Source organism: Symphalangus syndactylus, chromosome 7 (assembly GCF_028878055.3).
Source record: "Symphalangus syndactylus isolate Jambi chromosome 7, NHGRI_mSymSyn1-v2.1_pri, whole genome shotgun sequence".
NCBI lineage: Eukaryota > Metazoa > Chordata > Mammalia > Primates > Hylobatidae > Symphalangus > Symphalangus syndactylus.
Genome location: NC_072429.2, coordinates 11,195,590 through 11,217,514, shown reverse-complemented (window position 1 = coordinate 11,217,514; position 21,925 = coordinate 11,195,590). Strand labels below are relative to the sequence as shown.

Sequence of the window (21,925 nt, the reverse complement as noted above, 5' to 3'; positions counted from 1 at the left end):
TGAACCAGTGGAACACATCAAAATCATCTGGAGAGCTTTTTAAAAAGACAAATGTTATCCTCCTTCTAGAGATTCTGACCCAGGAGGTCCAGCACAAGGCTGGGCATGGTATTGAGCCTGCACTCTGGGTGTGGACCTCATGCTGATGGGTACCAGGCTTTGGCTGTACATGAGACCATGAGCCATTTCCTTCCCCGCACCCTTCACTACCCTCCTGTGCCTGCCCTTGGGCCCAAGTGGACTGTGATGTTCCCCGGTGGAGATCTGATACAGATTTTTCTCAGAAAATCAAATACAAAGTAATCTGTCTTCCCTTCGGCCGGGCGCAGTGGCTCATGCTTGTAATCCCAGCACTTTGGGAGGCCAAGGCGGGCGGATCACGAGGTCAGGAGATCGAGACCACGGTGAAACCCCGTCTCTACTAAAAATACAAAAAAATTAGCCGGGCGTGGTGGTGGGCGCCTGTAGTCCCAGCTACTCGGAGAGGCTGAGGCAGGAGAATGGCGTGAATCCAGGAGGCAGAGCTTGCAGTGAGCCGAGATCGCGCCACTGCACTCCAGCCTGGGCGACAGAGCGAGACTCCGTCTCAAAAAAAAAAAAAAAAAAAAAAAAAACTGTAATTCTCACTATCACTACCACATCCCTGTTTCCTTGGAAACTACATAGTTAAGATGGACTTGCAATGTTGTGTCCAAAAGTTTCCTAATCTGAAACTCTGCACCTGGGCTGGAAATCCTGGCCAGCTTCCTATGTCAAGAGTGGGATGTTTCACTCTTCACGTTATGATTTCAGGTAGCAAAGTTTCTGACCCTCGTGATGACAGAACAAGGTTTCTCAGTGAGATAAGAAACAGTGGTCACAAAAAAAGAACTGTTAGGACACCGTATAGCTGCATTCTGACCTTGGGGAAATAGGCTTCCTGTTAGCTTTGTAGCTGGCCTTCTCTGTTTGTTACCCCAGCCTGCTCTAGGAATAGCCGGGCTGATTTTTACCCTCTCACGAGATTCCTCACATCTGCAGACCTAACATGCTCAGTTTTGATCCTGTGGTCCATGATATGTGTTAATTGGAGATTTTGAGAAAGTATACAAGAATGCCCAGCATTCACATCCGACATCTTAATATACCTCCAAACCTGTAAAGCACTAAGAAAGTAACTTAAGCCAGCCTGCCTGCCTGCCTGCCTGCCTGCCTGCCTTCCCTCCCTCCTTTCTTTCTCTTTCTTTTTCTTTCCTTCCTTCCTTCTTCTTTCTCTCTCTCTCTCTCTCTCTTTCTCTTTCTCTCTTTCTCTCTTTTCTCTCTCTCTCTTTCTCTTTCTCTTTCTTTTTCTTTCTTTCTTTCACACGGTCTCACTCTGTTGCCCAGGCTGGATTGAAGCAGCTTGGTCTCAGCTCGCTGTAGACTCCCTGCCTCGGGCTCCCGTGATTCTCCTGCCTCGGCCTGCCGGGTGGCTGGGATTGCGGGTGGGTGGCTGGGATTGCGGGCACGCACCACCACGCCTGGCTGGTTTTGGTATTTTTGGTAGAGGCGGGGTTTTGCCATGTTGGCCAGGCTGGTCTCCAGCTCCTGGCCTCGAGTGGTCTACCCGCTTCGGCCTCCCAAGGTGCTGGGACTGCAGATGGAGTCTCTCACTCGGTGCTCGGTGTTGCCCCGGCTGGAGTGCGGTGGCATGGTCTCGGCTCGCTGCAGCCTCCGCCTCCCAGCCGCCTGCCTTGGCCTCCCAGGGTGCTAGGATTGCAGCCTCTGCCCGGGCCGCCGCCCCGTCTGGGGGGTGGGGAGCATCTCTGCCTGGCCGCCCATCTGGGATTGTGAGGAGCACCTCTGCCCGGCCACCCATCGTCTGGGAGGTAAGGAGCGCCTCTGCCCGGCCGCCCCGTCTGGGAAGTGAGGAGCGCCCCTGCCCGGCCGCCTCGTCTGGGAAGTGAGGAGCGCCTCTGCCTGGCCGCCCATCGTATGGGATGTGAGGAGTGCCTCTGCCCGGCCACCCCGTCTGGGATGTGAGGAGCGCTTCTGCCCGGCCGCCCATCGTCTGGGATGTGAGGAGCGCCTCTGCCCCGCCACCATCCCGTCTGGGAAATGAGGAGCGCCTCTGCCCGGCCACCCATCGTCTGGGAGGTGAGGAGCACCTCTGCCCGGCTGCCCATCGTCTGGGAAGTGAGGAGCGCCTCTGCCCGGCCGCGCCGTCTGGGAAGTGAGGAGCGCCTCTGCCCGGCCGCCCCGTCTGGGAAGTGAGGAGCTCCTCTGCCCGGCCGCCCATCGTCTGGGAAGTGAGGAGCGCCTCTGCCCGGCCACCCCGTCTGGGAAGTGAGGAGCGCCTCTGCCCAGCCGCCCATAGTCTGGGAAGTGAGGAGCGCCTCTGCCCGGCCGCCCATAGTCTGGGATGTGAGGAGCGCCTCTGCCCGACCACCCATAGTCTGGGATGTGAGGAGCACCTCTGCCCGGCCGCCCCGTCTGGGAAGTGAGGAGCGCCTCTGCCCGGCCGCCCCGTCTGGGATGTGAGGAGCGCCTCTGCCTGGCCGCCCCTTCTGGGAAGTGAGGAGCGCCTCTGCCCGGCTGCCCCGTCTGGGAAGTGAGGAGCGCCTCTGCCCGGCCGCCCCGTCTGGGAAGTGAGGTGCGCCTCTGCCCGGCCGCCCCGTCTGGGAAGTGAGGAGTGCCTCTGCCCTGCCGCCCCCTCTGGGAAGTGAGGCGCGCCTCTGCCCTGCCGCCCCGTCTGGGAAGTGAGGAGTGCCTCTGCCCGGCCGCCCCGTCTGGGAAGTGAGGAGCGCCTCTGCCCGGCCGCCCATAGTCTGGGATGTGAGGAGCGCCTCTGCCCGGCCGCCCCGTCTGGGAAGTGAGGAGCGCCTCTGCCCGGCCGCCCCGTCTGGGAAGTGAGGAGCGCCTCTGCCCGGCCGCCCCGTCTGGGATGTGAGGAGCGCCTCTGCCCGGCCGCCCCTTCTGGGAAGTGAGGAGCGCCTCTGCCCAGCCGCCCTGTCTGGGATGTGAGGAGCGCCTCTGCCCGGCCGCCCCGTCTGGGAAGTGAGGAGCGCCTCTGCCCGGCCGCCCCGTCTGGGATGTGAGGAGCGCCTCTGCCCGGCCGCCCCTTCTGGGAAGTGAGGAGCGCCTCTGCCCGGCCGCCCTGTCTGGGATGTGAGGAGCGCCTCTGCCCGGCCGCCCCCTCTGGGAAGTGAGGCGCGCCTCTGCCCTGCCACCCCGTCTGGGAAGTGAGGAGCACCTCTGCCCGGCCGCCCCGTCTGGGAAGTGAGGAGCGCCTCTGCCCGGCCGCCCATAGTCTGGGATGTGAGGAGCGCCTCTGCCCGACCACCCATCGTCTGGGATGTGAGGAGCGCCTCTGACCAGCCGCCCCATCTGGGAAGTGAGGAGCGCCTCTGCCCGGCCGCCCATAGTCTGGGATGTGAGGAGCGCCTCTGCCCGGCCGCCCCGTCTGGGAAGTGAGGAGCGCCTCTGCCCGGCCGCCCCGTCTGGGATGTGAGGAGCGCCTCTGCCCGGCCGCCCCTTCTGGGAAGTGAGGAGCGCCTCTGCCCGGCCGCCCTGTCTGGGAAGTGAGGAGCGCCTCTGCCCAGCACCCATCGTCTGGGATGTGAGGAGCGCCTCTGCCCGGCCTCCCATCGTCTGGGAAGTGAGGAGCGCCTCTGCCTGGCCGCCCCATCTGGGAAGTGAGGAGCACCTCTGCCCGGCCGCCCATCGTCTGAGATGTGGGGGGCGCCTCTGCCCGGCCGCCCCGTCTGGGAGGTCTACCACAGAGGCCAGACGCAGTGTGGGGGCTGGACGTGGTGGCTCACACCTGTAGTCCCAGCACTCTGGGAGGCCGAGGCGGGTTGGTCACTTGAGGCTAGGAGTTCGAGACCAGCTTGGCCAACATGGCGAAACATATGAAAAATACAACAAACCAACCAACCAACCAACCCAGCAACAACAAAACAGGTCTACCCTGGAGTCATACTCTAATTTTTTCTATTTTCCTCCCTTTCTGATCCTTTATCCCACTTTCTTTTTCCTCCTCTTCCTTCTCCTTCTTCTTTGTCAAAGACATAGAGGATTGAGTTATTATCATTGATCCATACAAAGTCCCTCTCTCGTTTATTTTCTTTCATTCCCACCCATTTCTATTCCCGCTCTTCCCATGTGCAACCTTCCTAATATGTTTGATATGCATCTTTTTGTTTGTATGTATTTTTAGAAAATGTTTATTGTTTTGTGTGGAAAAAAAGAAAAAAATTAATAAAAAAAAAAAAAAAAAAGAAAATAACTTAAGGAAAAGTGACCTGAAAAGAGAATTAAAATTAAAACTGCTATTAGAAATGTAGGGAAGGGAAACAGGTATAAGGAAGCAATGATTTGAAGCCTTTATAGTGGTTAAAATCCTTTGGCCTGCTAATATCATGCAAAGAGAGCTAGTCTGAGGAAATCACTAGCTATAAGGACAAAGATGCATAGACAAGGATAAGCATTATATGTCATGGTGAAAAACCAAAAACCACTTAAACATTAAAGGTGTAGTTATATATCCAAAATGAACAGCGGCCACAAGGATGCTCATGAAATAAGTGTAAAAAAATCAGGATCTTAAAATATACAGTATAATATCAACTAATTTTTTTCAATTGTATAATAACATGTATAGAAAATGTCTATAAGGAAATGTACCAAAACAGTAACGATGATTTCAGAGTGCCTGGATTATGGGAGATTTTGTTTCTTTATTCTTTATTTTCTATAATAAGCTTGTATTTTTCGGAATACCACAGTAAGCATCTATTACAACAATACAAGGCAGTTCTAAAATAAACATGTATTACTCAGAGAAAGAAATTAATTACTTTTGGAAAAAAAGTAATGGCTCTTTAGCCAGAAAATAAAAATGTTATGAGGATAATTACATGCTACAGAGTTATTCCTATTCATGGGACTGTGCAAATGTGTTTTTCCCGCTATGTTCCTGGTAGATTGGAGAACATAATTTTTAATTTTTGATTGGTGGTTTATTCAAGGCTGAATGAATCTGCATCCTTTTTAGTTGTGTAATTTTTAGCATTTAAACCTTTTTTTAATCATTAGTCATTTCTCCTAGTAGGAATAACAACTTTAGTAGGCGTTTGACGTTGGTTGTTTCACTCAGAAAAATGGGTTCAAACTTCAGACCTTGTTACTGTTACTATTTTTAAACTTTTTTTTTTTTTTTTTTTTTTTTAGAGACATGGTCTTGCTTTGTCACCCAGGCTGGAGTGCAGTGGCATGATGATAGCTCACCACCACCTCCAACTCTTGGGCTCAAGCGATCCCCACACCCCACTGCCACCTCAGCCTCCTGAGTAGCTGGAACTATAGGCATGCACCACCATGCCCGGATAAGTGTTTAAAATTTTTTGTAGAGATGGGGTCTTGCTGTGATGTCCAGGCTGGTCTCAAACACCTGGGCTCAAGGGATCTTCCCTCTTCGACCTCCCAAAGTGCTGGGAATGTAGGTGTGAGCCACCGCACCCATCCTAAAACTTTTCATACCTTTATTTTCTCCAGAGTAATTCTAGATATCCAACAAGTAAATATTAAAATACTATGTACTTATAAAGAGAAATATGTAGGAAACTATTGAAATTTAGTTAAGATCAATTGAGATTTATAGACAAACTTAGCTTTGAATTTAGGTGGCCTTTTTGCCATTTATAGCAAAATTCTTTTTATAAATAGGAAGAGTATGTAAATCTTTACTTGAAAATTTAAGGTGACCGTAAAGTTTCTAAATATGTAGTGACATTGTAAGCCTTACGCGAACTTGCCTTTCTGACTCTTTGCAGTCCGGGACCATGTCTGGAGAACTACCACCAAACATTAACATCAAGGAACCTCGATGGGATCAAAGCACTTTCATTGGACGAGCCAATCATTTCTTCACTGTAACTGACCCCAGGAACATTCTGTTAACCAACGAACAACTAGAGAGTGCGAGAAAAATAGTACATGATTACAGGTAACATTAATTATTGTTTTTTGGTTTAATGTATAAATAGATCATCATGTTAGGCTGCTATCTTTAAACCTTCACTTAGTGATTTTACAACTTTTTTTTTTTGCAATGGAATTCTTTTGACCAAAAAAAAAAGAAAAGGAAGAAAAGAGTAAAAAGACCTGTTCTATCCCCCATTGCTCGCCCTTAACACAGATATCTAGGGTTCATATTAACCTGACAATGAGAGTCATCCCTCTTAGTTGTAGATACCAATCCCTTTTTCCTGGCAGCTTGCCTCTGTTCTCCGATAGCACCACCACCTCCGCTCCGACAGCCACAACCCCTCCATGCATTTTTCTGTCTCTGGACAGAAACAGCATTATGCAAAAACAAGTTGCCAAGAATCGGGTAGGTTGGTTCCTTCAGAGTTATAGGCCCAGGAAGTAAAATCCTGTAGGTAGGAGCTCAGATGGGAAGGGTGCTGGTGGCAATGCCTACAGGGAATGCAGATGTGGGATGCACACCATTAGCTGAGAGAACCATGCAGGAGGGAGGAGAAGATGCTACCGGTGTAGAGATATTCCAAGGCAGCAGTTGGCCACTTTTTCTGTAAAAGATCATATGGGAACTATTTCAGCCTTTGTGGGTCTCTGTCACATATTATTCTTAATTTTTTATTTGTGTTTTTTTGTTGTTGTTGTTTAACAATCCTTTTAAAAAATGTAAAAACCACTGGGCGCGGTGGCTCACGCCTGTAATCCCAGCACTTTGGGAGGCTGAGGCGGGTGGATCACGAGGTCAGGAGATCGAGACCATCCTGGCTAACATGGTGAAACCTCGTCTCTACTAAAAATACAAAAAATTAGCCAGGCGTGGTGGCAGACGCCTGTAGTCCCAGTTACTCGGGAGGCTGAGGCAGGAGAAGAGTGTGAACCCGGGAGGCGGAGCTGGCAGTGAGCCGAGACCGCACCACTGCACCCCAGCCCGGGCAACAGAGTGAGACTCCATCTCAAAAAAAAAAAAAAAAATGTAAATACCACTCTTACCTGGCAGGGCACACAGGCCACGACCAGTGGTTTGCTGACTCCCGCACTGGGGGAAAGTCAATCGAAAGCTGGGGATTGGATCGTTAGAAGCTTTGTGCCTAAACGTGCCCAGAAGTGATACATCAGAAGCAGGTCCTTAACCATCATCTAGGTAGAGAGAGAACCAACGACAGTCAATAAACACTGAGTCTGGCCAAGTTCTGCCGTGTGCCAATGTGTGTAAAGAGGGAAAACTATACAAGCAGCAGATATACAAGCAGCAGAACACCCTGGAGCCTTACGAGAAAGCAGTGAAGATAGGCAAAAGCCGTAGAAAGCGGAGAGGCTGAGATGAGAAGACAACTACGTGGTTGAAAAGAAGATGGCATAAGGAAGACTGCCAAGAACATACAAATGTAATCGAAATTGAAATGTTTACTGGAGGCAGTGGTAAAGGACCAACCTCAGAAATCGCACGTAAGAAAAAGTAGAATTACCGATGGAGAGAATGAACCTGAGAAGCTTCCCGGGGTGAAGACCAGAGGTCGGCAAACTTTTCCCATAAAGGGCCAGACGACAAGTATTTTAGGCTTTACAGGCCGTGCATTCTTTGTCACATATTCTTGTTTGTTTTTACAACCCTCTAAAACCATAAAAGCTATTCTGAGCTCACAGGCATAGAGAAACAGGCCAGGCCATGGACTGGTGTTTGCCAATCCCTGATACAGATGGAAAAGAAGGGTATGAAAAAGACTCTATAAGAGGAAAAGAGAATGGAGACTGAAGATAAAATTAATTGGTGCTCCTAAAAGAGAAACTAGAAAAAATGCAAATAAGCAATATTAAATATATTTCATAGCAACAGAAAGTAAAATGGAATTTTCCTCAGGTGAGGAAAACCGTTTCTCTAATTAAAGAGACCTGCCCTATTTCAAGCAGAGACACCCACACATGGCAATTTTTTTCCTTTTGTGTTTTCTATAAACTTTTAAAACTTCCAAAAGCATCTATGAACAGGAAAACAACAAAAAGCTATTAAAAAGGAACGTGTCAGAAAGGGCTCAATCTTTTCATCTCTATATACTGAACGCCCAAAGATGGTAAGCAATGTGTGCAAAGTTCTCAGGAGAAAGAGTTGTCACTTGGGAATTTTAGAGCAGATCGTCTTTATTTGCGACAGCAACAGAAAATATGCAAGTGCGGCTGGGCACAGTGACTCATGCCTATAATCCCAGCACTTTGGGAGGCCAAGGCGGGCAGATCGCCTCAGGTCAGGAGTTCAAGACCACCCTGACCAACATGGTGAAACCCCATCTCTACTAAAAATACAAAAATTAGTCAAGCATGGTGATGCCTGCCTATAATACCAGCTACTTGGGAGGCTGAGGCAGGAGAATCGCTAGAACCCGGGAGACGGAGGTTGCAGTGAGTTGAGATCGCACCACTGCACTCTAGCCTGGGCAACAGAGCAAGACTTCATCTCAAAAAAAAAAAAAGGGGGTTAAAATGGTAAATTTTATGTTATGAATCTTTTACTACAATAAAAAAAGAAAAATATAAGAAAGTCATATAAATAGACAAGTGATGAATGTTGAAACACATAGAAATAGCTGTATCTCTAGTATGAAATACTGTATAGAATAAAAGAAATTAAAAGTGGCTTTTTTTTTTTTTTGTGACGGAGTTTCACTCTTGTTGCCCAGGCTGGAGTGTAGTGACGCGATCTCGGTTCACTGCAACCTCCGCCTCCCAGGTTCAAGCGATTCTTCTGCCTCAGCCTCCCAAGTAGCTGGGATTACAGGCATGTGCCACCACACATGGCTAATTTTGTATTTTTAGTAGAGACAGGCTTTCTCCATGTTGGTCAGGCTGGTCTCAAACTCCTGACCTCAAGTGATCCGCCCTCCTCAGCCTCCCAAAGTAGTGGGGTTACAGGCATGAGCCACCGTGCCGTGCCTGGCCTTAAAAGTGTTTTATAAAAAATTGTAATAGATAGCCAGGCATGGTGATGCACACCTGTAATCCCAGCTCAGGAGGCTGAGGCAGGAGAATCACTTGAACCCGGGAGGCGGAGGTTGCAGTGAGCCAAGATTGCTCCCTGCACTCCAGCCTGGGCAAGAGTGAGACTCCGTCTCAAAAAAAAAAAAAAATAGTAATAGCTATCTGAATCTAAAGCCCTAGATTGCAGTGTCAAAAAACAAAAAGGAAATGGAAGAATTAAAACGTCTTGTCTCAAATAGGAACAAAACTCAGAAATATACACGGTTTTGCTCCTTACTGTATTCAATAAATGCATTAACATGTTTCATTTTAAAGTTAGTAGAATATGCATGAACAGAAAATTGTAAGCCTTAATAATTTACTAACATAACAAATTAAAAATTTTAAAAATCAAATCAAAGACTTTAAAATTGGGTGGAAACACTTAAAAAGCTCAGTGATGACATGACACCCCACTTAGAATACCTGAAGCTTGCATGATGTAATTGTACTTACGAAATTACAATACATTTTTCCAAGAATCCCTAAATGTCTCCCTTTTTTTTTTTCTTTTCACCTTTTTAAAGCATATAGACCCTTAAAGTCTGGGTGGTAAACTGCCTAGGCCTGTTCCAAATTAGCTTTGGGATATTTGTTAGGTTCTGTGCTGATATATACTCTTTTTTTTTTTTTTTTTTTTTTTTTTTTTTTTTTTTTTTTGTGATGAGTCTTGCTCTGTTGCCCAGGGTGGATTGCAGTGGCGCGCCAGCTCACCGCAACCTCCACCTCCCGGGTTCAAGCAATTCTCCCTGCCTCAGCCTCCCAAGTAGCTGGAATTACAGGCTCCTGCCACCATGCCCAGCTAATTTTCATGTTTTTAGTACAGCTGGTGTTTCACCATGTTGTTGGCCAGGCTGGTTTTGAACTCCTGGACTCAAGTGATCTGCCCACCTCAGCCTCCCAAAGTGCTGGAATTACAGGCATGAGCCACCATGCCTCACCTATATACTTTTATATATATAAATTAGTAAGCCAGTTGTTGAATCAATATGTAAGAAATAACTCAGAGTTTCCTACCTCCCCATCAAGAGATAAATCAGCCATGAGCCTTCAGGGGAAATTAGTTCAAGGGCTAGTTAGGGTTGAAGAGAACATTTTTTAAGTATGACTGCCAATATATAGTTCTAATGGGATACCCACAATGCTATTTGAACAATGCTATAAGAATCAAAAAGAAAGTAATAAAAATGGCTAACATTAAAAAGCAGGACAAAGGTAATTGCAAATAAAAAGTAAGAAATTACAATTCTGGGCAAATAGATGCAAATATTTTGATACTGGTAAAGATATAGTGAATGCCAAACAGACAGTATTCATGAGCCAGTGGTGTTCCATCAAAATATACAAAGAAAGGGTGGTTAGCAATACAAATAGAACTTGATTAAAACACAATCATAGGGCCGGGCGCAGTGACTCATGCCTGTAATCCCAGCACTTTTTGAGGCCGAGTCAGGTTAGGAGTTCGAGACCAGCCTGGCCAACATGGTGAAACCCTGTCTGTACTAAAAACATGAAAAGTTAGCTGGGTGTGGTGGTGGGCACCTGTAATCCCAGCTACTCGGGAGGCTGAGGCAGGAGAATTGCTTGAACCCAGGTGGCAGAGGTTGTAGTGAGCCGAGATCGTGCCACTGCACTCCAGCCCAGGTGACAAGAGCAAAACTCCGTCTTAAAAAGAAAAAAAAAAACAACAACAACAATTGCAGTAGGAAATTCTAACATACCTTTTATTATCTTTGATAGATCATCTAATCACATTAGAATTTTTATGCTATTTTAATTCTTTGATCACAAAAATAAAATTACAAAGTAAAAACAATGAGAAAATTAATAAGAAACCTTAAGGAATTGTACTCAGGGGAAAGTTTATAGCTTTACGTATCTCTGTGATTAAACAATAAAACCAACAATGAATGAACTGAGAATCCAGCCTAAGAAATTAGAGAACAACAGAATAATAAGAAAATAGTAAACCCTGCAAGGTGCTTCCTGGGTGCTGGATACTGTTTTAATCATTTCGCATTTACTAATTTAACCCTCACAACCTTTGAAGGTAGAGAATGTTATTTCCATTTTTCAGATTAAGAAACGGAGGCATTAACAGAATCCTGCTGCAGTAGGTGGTAGAGCCAGGATTAAAACCCAGACGATCTGACCACAGAGTTCATGCTGTTAACTACTATATACACTGCTTTTCAAAACAGAGAGGAGTGAATTTTAAAAGTCAGAAATTAATTAATAGGGTTAAAAAATAAATGTCAGAAATTGTCCTTTGATAAATCCGGAAAAGGATAAGCCTCTGGTAAGTCTAACCAATCTAAAGAAAACAAATAAAACTCAAAATATATAACAAAAGGAGTAAGAAAGCTACCTAAAAGAGAAATAGAATATAAAAATAAAGCCTACTGTGTAACATTTTTGCTAAAGATTTTAAAAATCTTAGTGAAATATATAACATTCTATGAATACAATATATAGATTACCAAAACTGACTAGATCCAAAAGAAGGCAGGGAAAGGGGGAAAAAAAGGAATGAGGAGGAGATGAGACAAACAGAAAACAAATAGCAAGATGGTAATAAAACAAAAATCTTTCCCACAAAAATCTCAAAGGCCAGGTGGCTTTACACAGGTAAAGAAAGAATTTTTTCACAGGAAGAATATCAAACCAGCCAGGCACAGTGGCTCATGCCTGTAATCCCAGTACTTTGGGAGGCTGAGGCAGGCGAATCTCCTGAGGCCAGGAGTTCGAGACCAGCCTGGCCAACATGGTGAAACCCCGTCTCTACTAAAAATACAAAAATTAGCCGAGTGTGGTGGCTCATGCCTGTTATCCCAGCTACTCAGGAGGCTGAGGCAGGAGAATTGTTTATACCCAGGAGGCGGAAGTTGCAGTGAGCCGAGATGGCACCACTGCACTCCAGCCTGGGCGACAGAGTGAGACTCTATCTCAAGAAAAAAAAAAAAAGATATCAAACCACAAACTCCAGTAGAAAGCATAAGAGTCAGGAAAGACTTCATCATTCATGAAGCTACAAATACCCTGATGCAAAACCAGAAAAAGGGATCAGAGGAAAAATGACTAATACCCCTCATAAACATAGACACAAAAATTCTTAACAGAATTTAACAAATCTACCCAGAAAGGGCAATACCCAAAATAAGCAGAACTCAAGTGGAGTTATGACAAGAATGCGAGATTGGTTTAACATTTAAAAATCACTCTATCAGTAGACTAAAACAGAAAACCATATTATCATATCAATAGATGCAGAAAAAGCAGACAAAATCCAACCTCCATTCATGATACAGCTGTCAGCAAACTAGGAATAGAAGGGGAAGGTACAGCTACAAAAACCCTACAACTAACATCAACCCTAATGGTGAAAGTATGAGCACGTTCCGCCTAAGACTGGGGGCAAGGCAATTTCTGCTCTCATTACTTTTCTTCAGCGTTGTGCTACAGGTTCTAACTAGGGCAATAAGAGAAAATTTAAACTTTTTTTTCAAAAAAGACAAAGGTGGGAAATGAAAAAGTAAAACTTTCCTTATTCACAGAAAACGTAATCATCTATATAGAAAGAATTTACCAGGCCAGGCACAGTGGCTCATGCCTGTAATCCCAGCACTCTGGGAGGCCAAGGCGGGTGGATCACCTGAGGTCAGGAGTTCAAGACCAGCCTGGCCAACATGGTGAAACTTTGTCTCCACTAAAAATACAAAATTAGCCAGGCCTGGTGGCACACGCCTGTAATCCCAGCTACTTGGGATGCTGAGGCAGGAGAATCACTTGAACCTGGGAGGTGGAGGTTGCAGTGAGCTGAGATTGCACCATTGTGCAATAGCCTGGGTGACAAGAGCAAAACTTTGTCTTAAAAAAAAAAAAAAAAATTTACAAAAAAACCAACTAGGATAAATGAGTTTAGTAAGGTTACAAGATACAAGATCAATGTACAAAAATCAATTTCATTTCTATCTAGTAGCAATTAACAACTGTAATTTTGAAATTTTTTAAATAATACCATTTTCAGTAGCAACAAAAATATTAAGTATTTGGAGATCACTTTAACAAAATATATAAAATGCCTGTACACCAACACACACACACACACAAATTACAGAGAAAAAAACAGAGCTTGGGTTTTTTTAAAAATGGAGAGATATACAGTGTTCCTGCATTGGAAGATTCAATATTGTTAAGATATCATCTCTTCCCAAATTGATGTAAGATTCATTGTAATCATCAAAACCCCAGCAGGCTCTTTTTAGACACTGAAAAGCTACTTCTGACGTTTACGTGGAAATACAGGGAGCCTAGAATATTGGAAACGATTTTGAAAAAGAACGAAGCTGAGAAACTCACACTACCTGGTCTTAAGACTGACTGTAAAGCTCTCGTAGTAACGACAGCTTAGCATTGTTGTAAGGAGACACATTTAGATCCATGTAACAGAAGAGAATCCTGAAATAGGCACAAATGTGTATAGTTAACTGATTTTACGTAAAGGAGCCAAGATAATTCAATGAGGAAAGGATACTCTGTTCAATGAATAGTTCTGGAAAAATTAGATTGTTATATAAAAAATGGATCTTGATCCTTAACTCTTCCTATAAACAAAATTTAACTTGAAATGGATAGTAGACCTAAATATACTAGCTAACTATTCAACTTGTAGAGAAAACGGGAGAAAATCTTTATGACTTTGAGATGGGCAAAAATTTTTTTTTTTTTTTTGGAGACAGAGTCTCGCTCTGTTGCCCAGGCTGGAGTGCAGTGGCACGATCTCAGCTCACTGCAACCTCCGCCTCCCAGGTTCAAGCTGTTCTCCTGCCTGTGCCTCCTGAGTAGCTGGAATTACAGGCACGTGCCACCACGCCCAGCTAATTTTTTGTATTTTTAATAGAGACAGCGTTTCACCATGTTAGCCAGGATGGTCTCGATCTCCTGACCTCGTGATCCGCCCACCTCGGCCCCCCAAAGTGCTGGGATTACAGGCATGAGCCACCACGCCCGGCAGTATTGGCAGAAATTTCTTAGATAAGACATAATGAACAATGATCAGTTGAAATGGAAAGAAGAGAAAAACACTGATAAATTGGACTTTATCAAAAGTAAAGTCTTTTTATGACAGAAGACACTGTTTAGAAAATAAAAATGCAGTTCACAGACTGAAGGAAAATATTTGCAAAACTTATATCTCATGAAGAATTTGTATCCAGAAGATACAAAGAACTCTATCAATATTGAACTATATCATTTGAACTACGTCCATCCAGTAATTACTCAACCCAATTTTTTTAAATGGACAAAAGATTTGAGTAGAGTGAGGACACTTCACCGTAGAAAATACAGGAATAGCAAGTAAGCATATGGAACTATGCTCAGCATATTAGTTACTAGGGAAATGCAAATCCACAAGATGCTACTTCACACCTACTTCATAACCACCCAGTGGGTTCACCTTACCTGCTGCCTAGACAGAACCGATTTATCAAGACGGGAATTGCAATGGAGAAAGAGTAATTCACGCAGAGCCGGCTGTGAGGGAGACCGGAGTTTTATTATTGTTCAAGTCAGTCTCCCCGAGCATTCGGCGATCAGAGTTTTTAAAGAAAATTTGGCGGATAGGGGCTTGGGAAGTGGGGGGTGCTGATTGGTCAGGTTGGAGATGGAATAATAAGGGTCAAAGCAAGGTTTTTTAATGTCTTCTCTTCCTGGGTGCGGTGGCAGAACTTGTTGGACCAGATTACCGGTCTGGATGGTGTCAGCTGATCCAAAGGGCAAAATATCTCAAGCACTGATCTTAGGTTTTACAATATAGTGATGTTAGCCCCAGGAGCAATTTGGGGAGGTTCAGATTCTTGGAGCCAGAGATTGCATGACCTCTAAACTGTAAGTTCTAATCTTGTAGCTAATTTGGTAGTCCTGCAAAGACAGACTGGACCCCAGGCAAGACGGGGGTTTTGGGGGGTGTTACCAATTTTGTTTCAGAGTCAGACCATGAACTGAATTCCTTCCCAAGGTTAGTTCAGCCTACGCCCAGGAATGAACAAGGACAGCTTAAGGATTACAAGCAAGATAGAGTTGGTTAGTTCTGATTTCTTTCACTGTCATAATTTCCTTAGTTATAATTTTGCAAAAGCAGTTTCAGAATAACTAAAAAGAGAATTGATAAATAACTGGTACTGGCCGGGCACAGTGACTCATGCCTGTAATCCCAGCACTTTGGGAGGCGGAGGCGGGAGGATCGCCTGAGCTCAGGAGTTCAAGACCAGCCTGGACAACATGGAGAAACCCTGTCTCTACTAAAAATATAAAAAATTAGCCGGGCGTGGTGGCACATGCCTGTAATCCCAGCTACTTGGGAGCTGAGGCAGGAGAATCTCTTGAACCGCGGAAGCGAAGGTTGCGGTGAGCCGAGATCACGCCATTGCACTCCAGCCTGGGCAACAAGAGTGAAATTCCATCTCAAAAATAATAACAATAATAATAATAATAATAATAAATAAATAAATAACTGGTACATCCATCCATGTAATGGATTAACCAACTCACATAAACAACAGGGTGCATCTCAAAAGCATTATGCAAAGTGAAAGAGGTCAGACACAAAATACACAAAATATCTGCTCACTGTATGATTCCACTTGTGTGAAATTCTTGGAAAGGTAATACAGTGTTAGAAAATAGATCCATTGGTTGGCAGGAAGTGAGGAAATAACTCCAGAGGGGCCCAAGGGAACTGCTGGAGACAGAAATATCCTGTACCACAATTCTGGGGCGGTTACACCACTGAGTACATTTTTTCAAAACTTACCAATTGGACACTTAAAGTGGATGACTTTTATGGTATTTAAATTATACCTCAATAAAGCTGATTTAATTTTAAAATGTTACGAGATCATAGAAAAAAAGGAAATGCTTCCCAATTCGTTGCAACCCTGATACAATAAATGATAAAAAAAAAAATACAAAAAGAAGCAATGGCCTGTCTTACAAATCGATAATGCAAAAATCCAAAATAAAACACCGACACATAGCATCCAACCTTGTGTTAAAACATGAACTGGTAGAATTTATTCCAAGAATGAAAAGGTGATTTATATTTAGGACATTTATTAGTGTAATTTATCACATCAATATGTCAGAGCAAAAAAGCCACATCTTGATAGATGCCCAAAAGAAGGTAAAATTATATATCTATTTCCCATAAAATAATTAATCAGCTAGGAATAATGGGTAGTACTTCTTTAATTATTAAGAATGCATATCCCACATCAGTAGTGAGCAATGCACGAAATTATGGAACACTAGAGCTGAACTTCCCAAAAAGACCTCTAAAGAAAAGGAACCCTGGCCGGGCATGGTGGCTCACACCTGTAATCCCAACACTTTGGGAGGCCGAGGCAGGTGGATCACCAGAGGTCAGGAATTCGAGACCAGCCTGGCTAACATGGTGAAACCCTGTTTCTACTAAAAATACAAAAAATTATCCAGGCATGTGGCACACACCTGTAATCCCAGCCACTCGGGAGGCTGAGGCAGGAGAATTGCTTGAACCTGGGAGGCAGAGGCTGCAGTGGGCCGAGATTGTGCCATTGCACTCCAGCTCGGGAAACAAGAGTGACACTCCATCTCAAAAAAAAAAAGGAATCCTACGGAATACTTAGAGAAAGAAAAGAGCGGAGCAGAGGAAGGGAGAGAGGGATCAACGGAGGCAGAGAGAAAAAGGGAGAGGGTTTTGGTAGTTAAATTTGAGAAAGTTTGCATTCCACTCTTGAGAATGTCACATTCTATTAACTGTCCAAAGTCTCCAAAAAGTCCAGGAGTGAAAATAAAGATGCTTAATCATTTTTCCCAAACTTGGACATGAGCCCTTTCTTTTTTTTCCGTAATGTATGTAATATGTATGAGAATACTCAGCCAGGCGAGGTGGCTCACGCCTGTAATCCCAACACTTTGGGAGGCCAGGGCAGGCAAATCACCTGAGGTCAGGAGTTCAACACCAGCCTGGCAAACGTGGTGAAACCCTATGTCTACTATAAATACAAAAACTAGCCGGGCGTGGTGGCGCACACCTGTAGTCCCAGGTACTCCAGAGGCTGAGGCAGGAAAATCGCTTGAACCTGGGAGGTAAAGGTTGCAGTGAGCCAACGTTGCATGACGGCACTCCAGTCTGGAAACAGAGCAAGACTCCATCTCAAAAAAAAAAAAAAAAAGAAGTGACCATAACCAACTGAAAAACCATAGAACAAATTAAAATACAATGAGGGGGCTACTTATAATAGACAGAAAACAACAGTAGTTTCCTATATACCAGCAACAAACAATTAGATATTGTTTTTTATTCACTTCATAAGAACAATTTTTTTTTTTTGAGATGGAGTCTTGCTCTGTCACCCAGGCTGGAGTGCAGTGGCGCAATCTCGGCTCACTGCAAGCTCCGCCTCCCGGGTTCACGCCATTCTCCTGCCTCAGCCTCCTGAGTAGCTGGGACTACAGGCACCCGCCACCACGCCCAGCTGATTTTTTGTATTTTTAGTAGAGACGAGGTTTCACCGTGTTAGCCAGGATGGTCTCGATCTCCTGACCTCATGATCCACCTGCCTCGGTCTCCCAAAGTACTGGGATTACAGGCGTGAGCCATCGTGCCCGGCCAGAACAATTTTTTAAAAATGTAAAGTACGTGGGAGGAAACGTACCCAGAAATTTGCGTCAATGATGAAAACATTTGGAATCATGTTGAGTTTGAATAAATGGAGAAATGTGCAGTAGGCCTAGGTAGAAAGGCTGGAGATTGTAGAGGTGTCAGTTTTCTCCAGATTAATACAATTTCAGCCAAATTACAATTGTGATCACCTGTAAAATTGATAAAATAATTCTGTCCGGGTGCAGTGACTCATGCCTGTTATCCCAGCACTTTGGGAGGCCAAGGCAGGGGCATCACCTGAGGTCAAGAGTTCAAGACCAGCCTGGCCAACCTGGCCAACATGGTGAAACCCCGTCTCTACTAAAAATACAAAAAAAAAAAAGCTGAATTTGGTGGCAGGTGCCTGTAATCCCAGTTATCCGGGTGGCTGGGGCAGGAGAATCGCTTGAACCCGGGAGGCGGAGGTTGCAGTGAGCCAAGATCGCGCCATTGCACTCCAGCCTGGGCGTCAAGAGCACAACTCCATCTCAATAATAATAATAATAATAATAATAATAATAATAATTCTAAGGTTTATCTGGGAGAATAAATTAGTATAAGGCATTTTAGAAAAAGAAAAAGAAGAATAGCATGTAGGACGATTGCTCTACCCAACATTAAAATTGACTGTCAAGTTAAAATGGTGGGTGTTGGCATCAGAATGTGTAGATAAGTGGAAACACAATAGAAAGTCTAGAAATCAAGGCTATTTTTCACAAATTCTCAACTGATGCAGGCCAGCCAAAAGAGAAAGTTGAGAACGTTTCACATTTTCTTTTCTTTTGAGACTTAGTTTCATTCTTGTTGCCCAGGCTGGAGTGCAGTGGCACTGTCTTGACTCACTGCAGTCTCCGCCTCCTGGGTTCAAGCAATTCTGCCTCAGCCTTCTGAGTAGCTGGGATTATAGGCGCCTGCCACCATGCCCGGCTAAGTTTTGTATTTTTTAGTAGAAATGGGATTTCACCATGTTGGCCAGGCTGGTGTCAAACTCCTGACCTCAGGTGATCTGCCCGCCTCGGCCTCCCAAAGTGCTGGGATTACAGGCATGAGCCATCGTGCTCGGTCCACATTTTTGTATTAAGATAAATTCCAAATTCATTAAAAACCTAAATGACAAAAAGAAAACAACTATTCTGAGAATGCTAGAAATATGGGTGAACATTTGTATAATCTTTCTAGATAGAAACTTTATTTGTTCCTACCTGATTACATAAAAATAATAATTTTCAGGACAGCAGATAACACAACAAAAAAAATAAAAATTGGGGTTAATTGCAGTGTATAAAGTATGCATACAAATTACATAAATAACCATGATGCTGCTGTGGATGGTGATTTTTTTAAAAAAAGACGTAGTCAAGTAGAGAAAAGGGATGGAAGACATAGCCAAAGTTTTAATGTTGTACATAGCTTTTGTTCCAGCAAATTTACTCATTTCTTTCAGAATAATCTTGGATGTGGGGATAGATTTATGTATGAGGGTTTATTTACTTCCTCATCCTTTACAAATGGAGTAAAATTAGAAGCAATTAATATGCCCAACACTAGGAGATTGGTATGTGTTACAGTATCTTATAATCGTATAGGAGAATACTATAAAGTACTTAAAAAGATGGTGTATTCATTTCTTTTTTTTTTTTTTTGAGACAGAGTCTCACTCTGTTGCCCAGGCTGGAGTGCAGTAGCGCATTCTCGGCTTACTGCAACCTCCGCCCCCCAGGTTCAAGTGATTCTCCTGCCTCAGCCTCCTGAGCAGCTGGGATTACAGGTGCCTGCCACTGCACCTGGCTAATTTCTATATTTTTAGTAGAGACGGGTTTTCACCATGTTGGCCAAGCTGGTCTTGAACTCCTGACCTCGTGATCCACCCACCTTGGCCTCCCGAAGTGCTGGGATTACAGGCGTGAGCCACCACGCCCAGCCTATTAATTTCTTAAGGTTGCCATAACAAATTGCCACCAACTTGAGCCTCACACTTACAGAGGCTCGAGGTCTGATATCAAGGTGTCAACAGGGCCGTGCTCCCTCTAAGAATCATTCCTTGGGGCTTCCAAGGTTCTAGAGGCTCTAGGAATGTGTTGGTGCACCTTGGCTCATGGGTACATCGCTGTCATCTCTGCCTCCTTCATTACTTGGCCTTTTTCTGTGTCTGATTGCACATGGCCTTCCTATAAGGACACCATTCATTGGATTTAGGGACCACTCTAATCCAGTATGCCATCATCTGAACTAATTGCATCTGCAAAGACCCCATTTCCAAATAGGGTCACATTCTGAGGTAGCAGGTGGATATGAATTTTGGGGGAGACATTGTTCAATCCAGTATAGATTATATAGAAGAATATCTGAAGACACAGAGAAATGTTTACAGTATATTACTGAATAAAGAAGGTGGTTATAAAGCAGCAGGTCTGGTGTGATGCCTTTAAGAAAACACATCACATTTAGATTCTAGAAGAGAGACTGAAAATATACGCATGAAAACGTTACCAGTGGAGATGAGTAGGTAAAGACTTGAGTGATTTTAATTGCTCTAATGGATTCCTGTATTTTCTCAATTTGGGGCAATGAATATGTGCTTCTTTGATAAAGGGAAGAAGTAAAGAATGATGTACCTAATTTTTTTTTTTCATCAAGAGTCTTCTGAGGCTGGGCATGGTGGCTCACGCCTGTAATCCAGCACTTTGGAGGCCATGGCAGGCAGATCACCTAAGCCTAAGAGTTCAGAACCAGCCTGGGCAACATGGTGAAATCCTGTGTCTACAAAAAATGCAAAAAAATTAACCAGGCATGGTGGCGCATGCCTATAGTCCCAGCTACTCGGGAAACTGAGGTGGGAGGATCACTTGAGCTCAGCAGTTCAAGGCTGCGGTGAGCTGAGATTGCACTCCAGCCTGGGTGACAGAGTGAGACCCTGTCTTAAAAAAAAAAAAAAAAAAAAAATTCTTCCTGAACTAGATTTTCATTCTATAGGTACAAAAATGAATTAATATCCTTGATTACCATAACTTTTGTCTAATTGTTTAAAGTATTTTAGAGTTTACAAATTCAAAATACGTTATAAAATATGTCACTTAAAGAATATTTCAAAATTGAATGCTTTCCTGTTCCCTATATATAATTTCTTTCCTGGCTTTTCCAAACTACAGATAATTTGAGATGAATAGGTTTGATTTTTTTTTTTTTTTTTTTTGAGAGGGTCTTTCTCCGCCCAGGCTGGAGTACAGTGGTATGATCACTGCTCACTGCAGCCTCAACCTCCTGGGCTCAAGTGATCCTCTTGCCTCAGCCTCCCAGGTAGCTGGGACCACAGGCATATGCCACAATGCCTGACTAGTTTTTATTTATTTTTATTTTTTTGTAGAGACAGAGTCTCACCATGTTGCTCAGGCTGGTTTTGAACTCCTGGGCTCAAGCAGTCCTCCTGCCTCAGCCTCCCAAAGTGCTGAGATTACAGGCATAAGCCACCACGCCCAGCCTGAAATGTTCATTTTAAGTGTTTATTGTCCTGTATGTCTTGAAATTTTTACTGACTGTATGTAACAAATTTGTCACTCCATCTAGGCACAAGTGTTGGAGGTGAGCATAAACTTTTTTTTTTTTTTTTTCTGAGACAGAGTCTCGCTGTGTCACCAGGCTGGAGTGCAATGGTGTGATCTCGGCTCACTGCAACGTCTGCCTCCCAGATTCAAGCAATTCTCTTGCCTTAGCCTCCTGAGTAGCTGGGATTGCAGGCGGGCGCCACCACACCCGGCTAATTTTTGTATCTTTAGTAGAGACGGGTTTCACCATCTTGGCCAGGATGATCTCGATCTCTTGACCTTGTGATCCACCTGCCTCAGCCTCCCAAAGTGCTGGGATTACAGGTGTAAGCCACCACACCCGGCCAGAGCATAAACTTTTAAAACCTTGTAGCCACTTGTCTCTAGGGCACTGGGTAGATATTTGAAATGAGCAATTGCCATATTATTTGTTGTTTTCTTAGGCAAGGAATTGTTCCTCCTGGTCTTACAGAAAATGAATTGTGGAGAGCAAAGTACATCTATGATTCAGCTTTTCATCCTGACACTGGTGAGAAGATGATTTTGATAGGAAGAATGTCAGCCCAGGTTCCCATGAACATGACCATCACAGGTTGTATGATGACATTTTACAGGTATGTTATGAATATGTAGCAACAGTGTGTTTACCATTACAGAAGCTCAAAGTATATTTTTGTATGTAAATAAT

General features: G+C 44.2%; 1 protein-coding gene across 4 annotated transcripts in view; it reads left to right on the top strand.

The window, feature by feature from the left end:
* The window catches only part of SFXN1 (sideroflexin 1), a 52,398-nt gene that overhangs the window by 11,174 nt on the left and 19,299 nt on the right, over positions 1–21,925 (top strand). For 3 of the 4 annotated variants that reach the window (XM_063642602.1, XM_055285200.2, XM_063642604.1), the window contains 2 exons: positions 5,793–5,965; positions 21,681–21,851. In XM_063642602.1, the coding sequence (XP_063498672.1) occupies positions 5,802–5,965; positions 21,681–21,851 (335 nt within the window). In that variant the 5' untranslated portion in view covers positions 5,793–5,801. Of the gene's footprint in view, positions 1–3,789; positions 3,922–5,792; positions 5,966–21,680; positions 21,852–21,925 lie in introns of those variants that run through there. The other variant, XM_063642603.1, reaches the window with a different exon arrangement.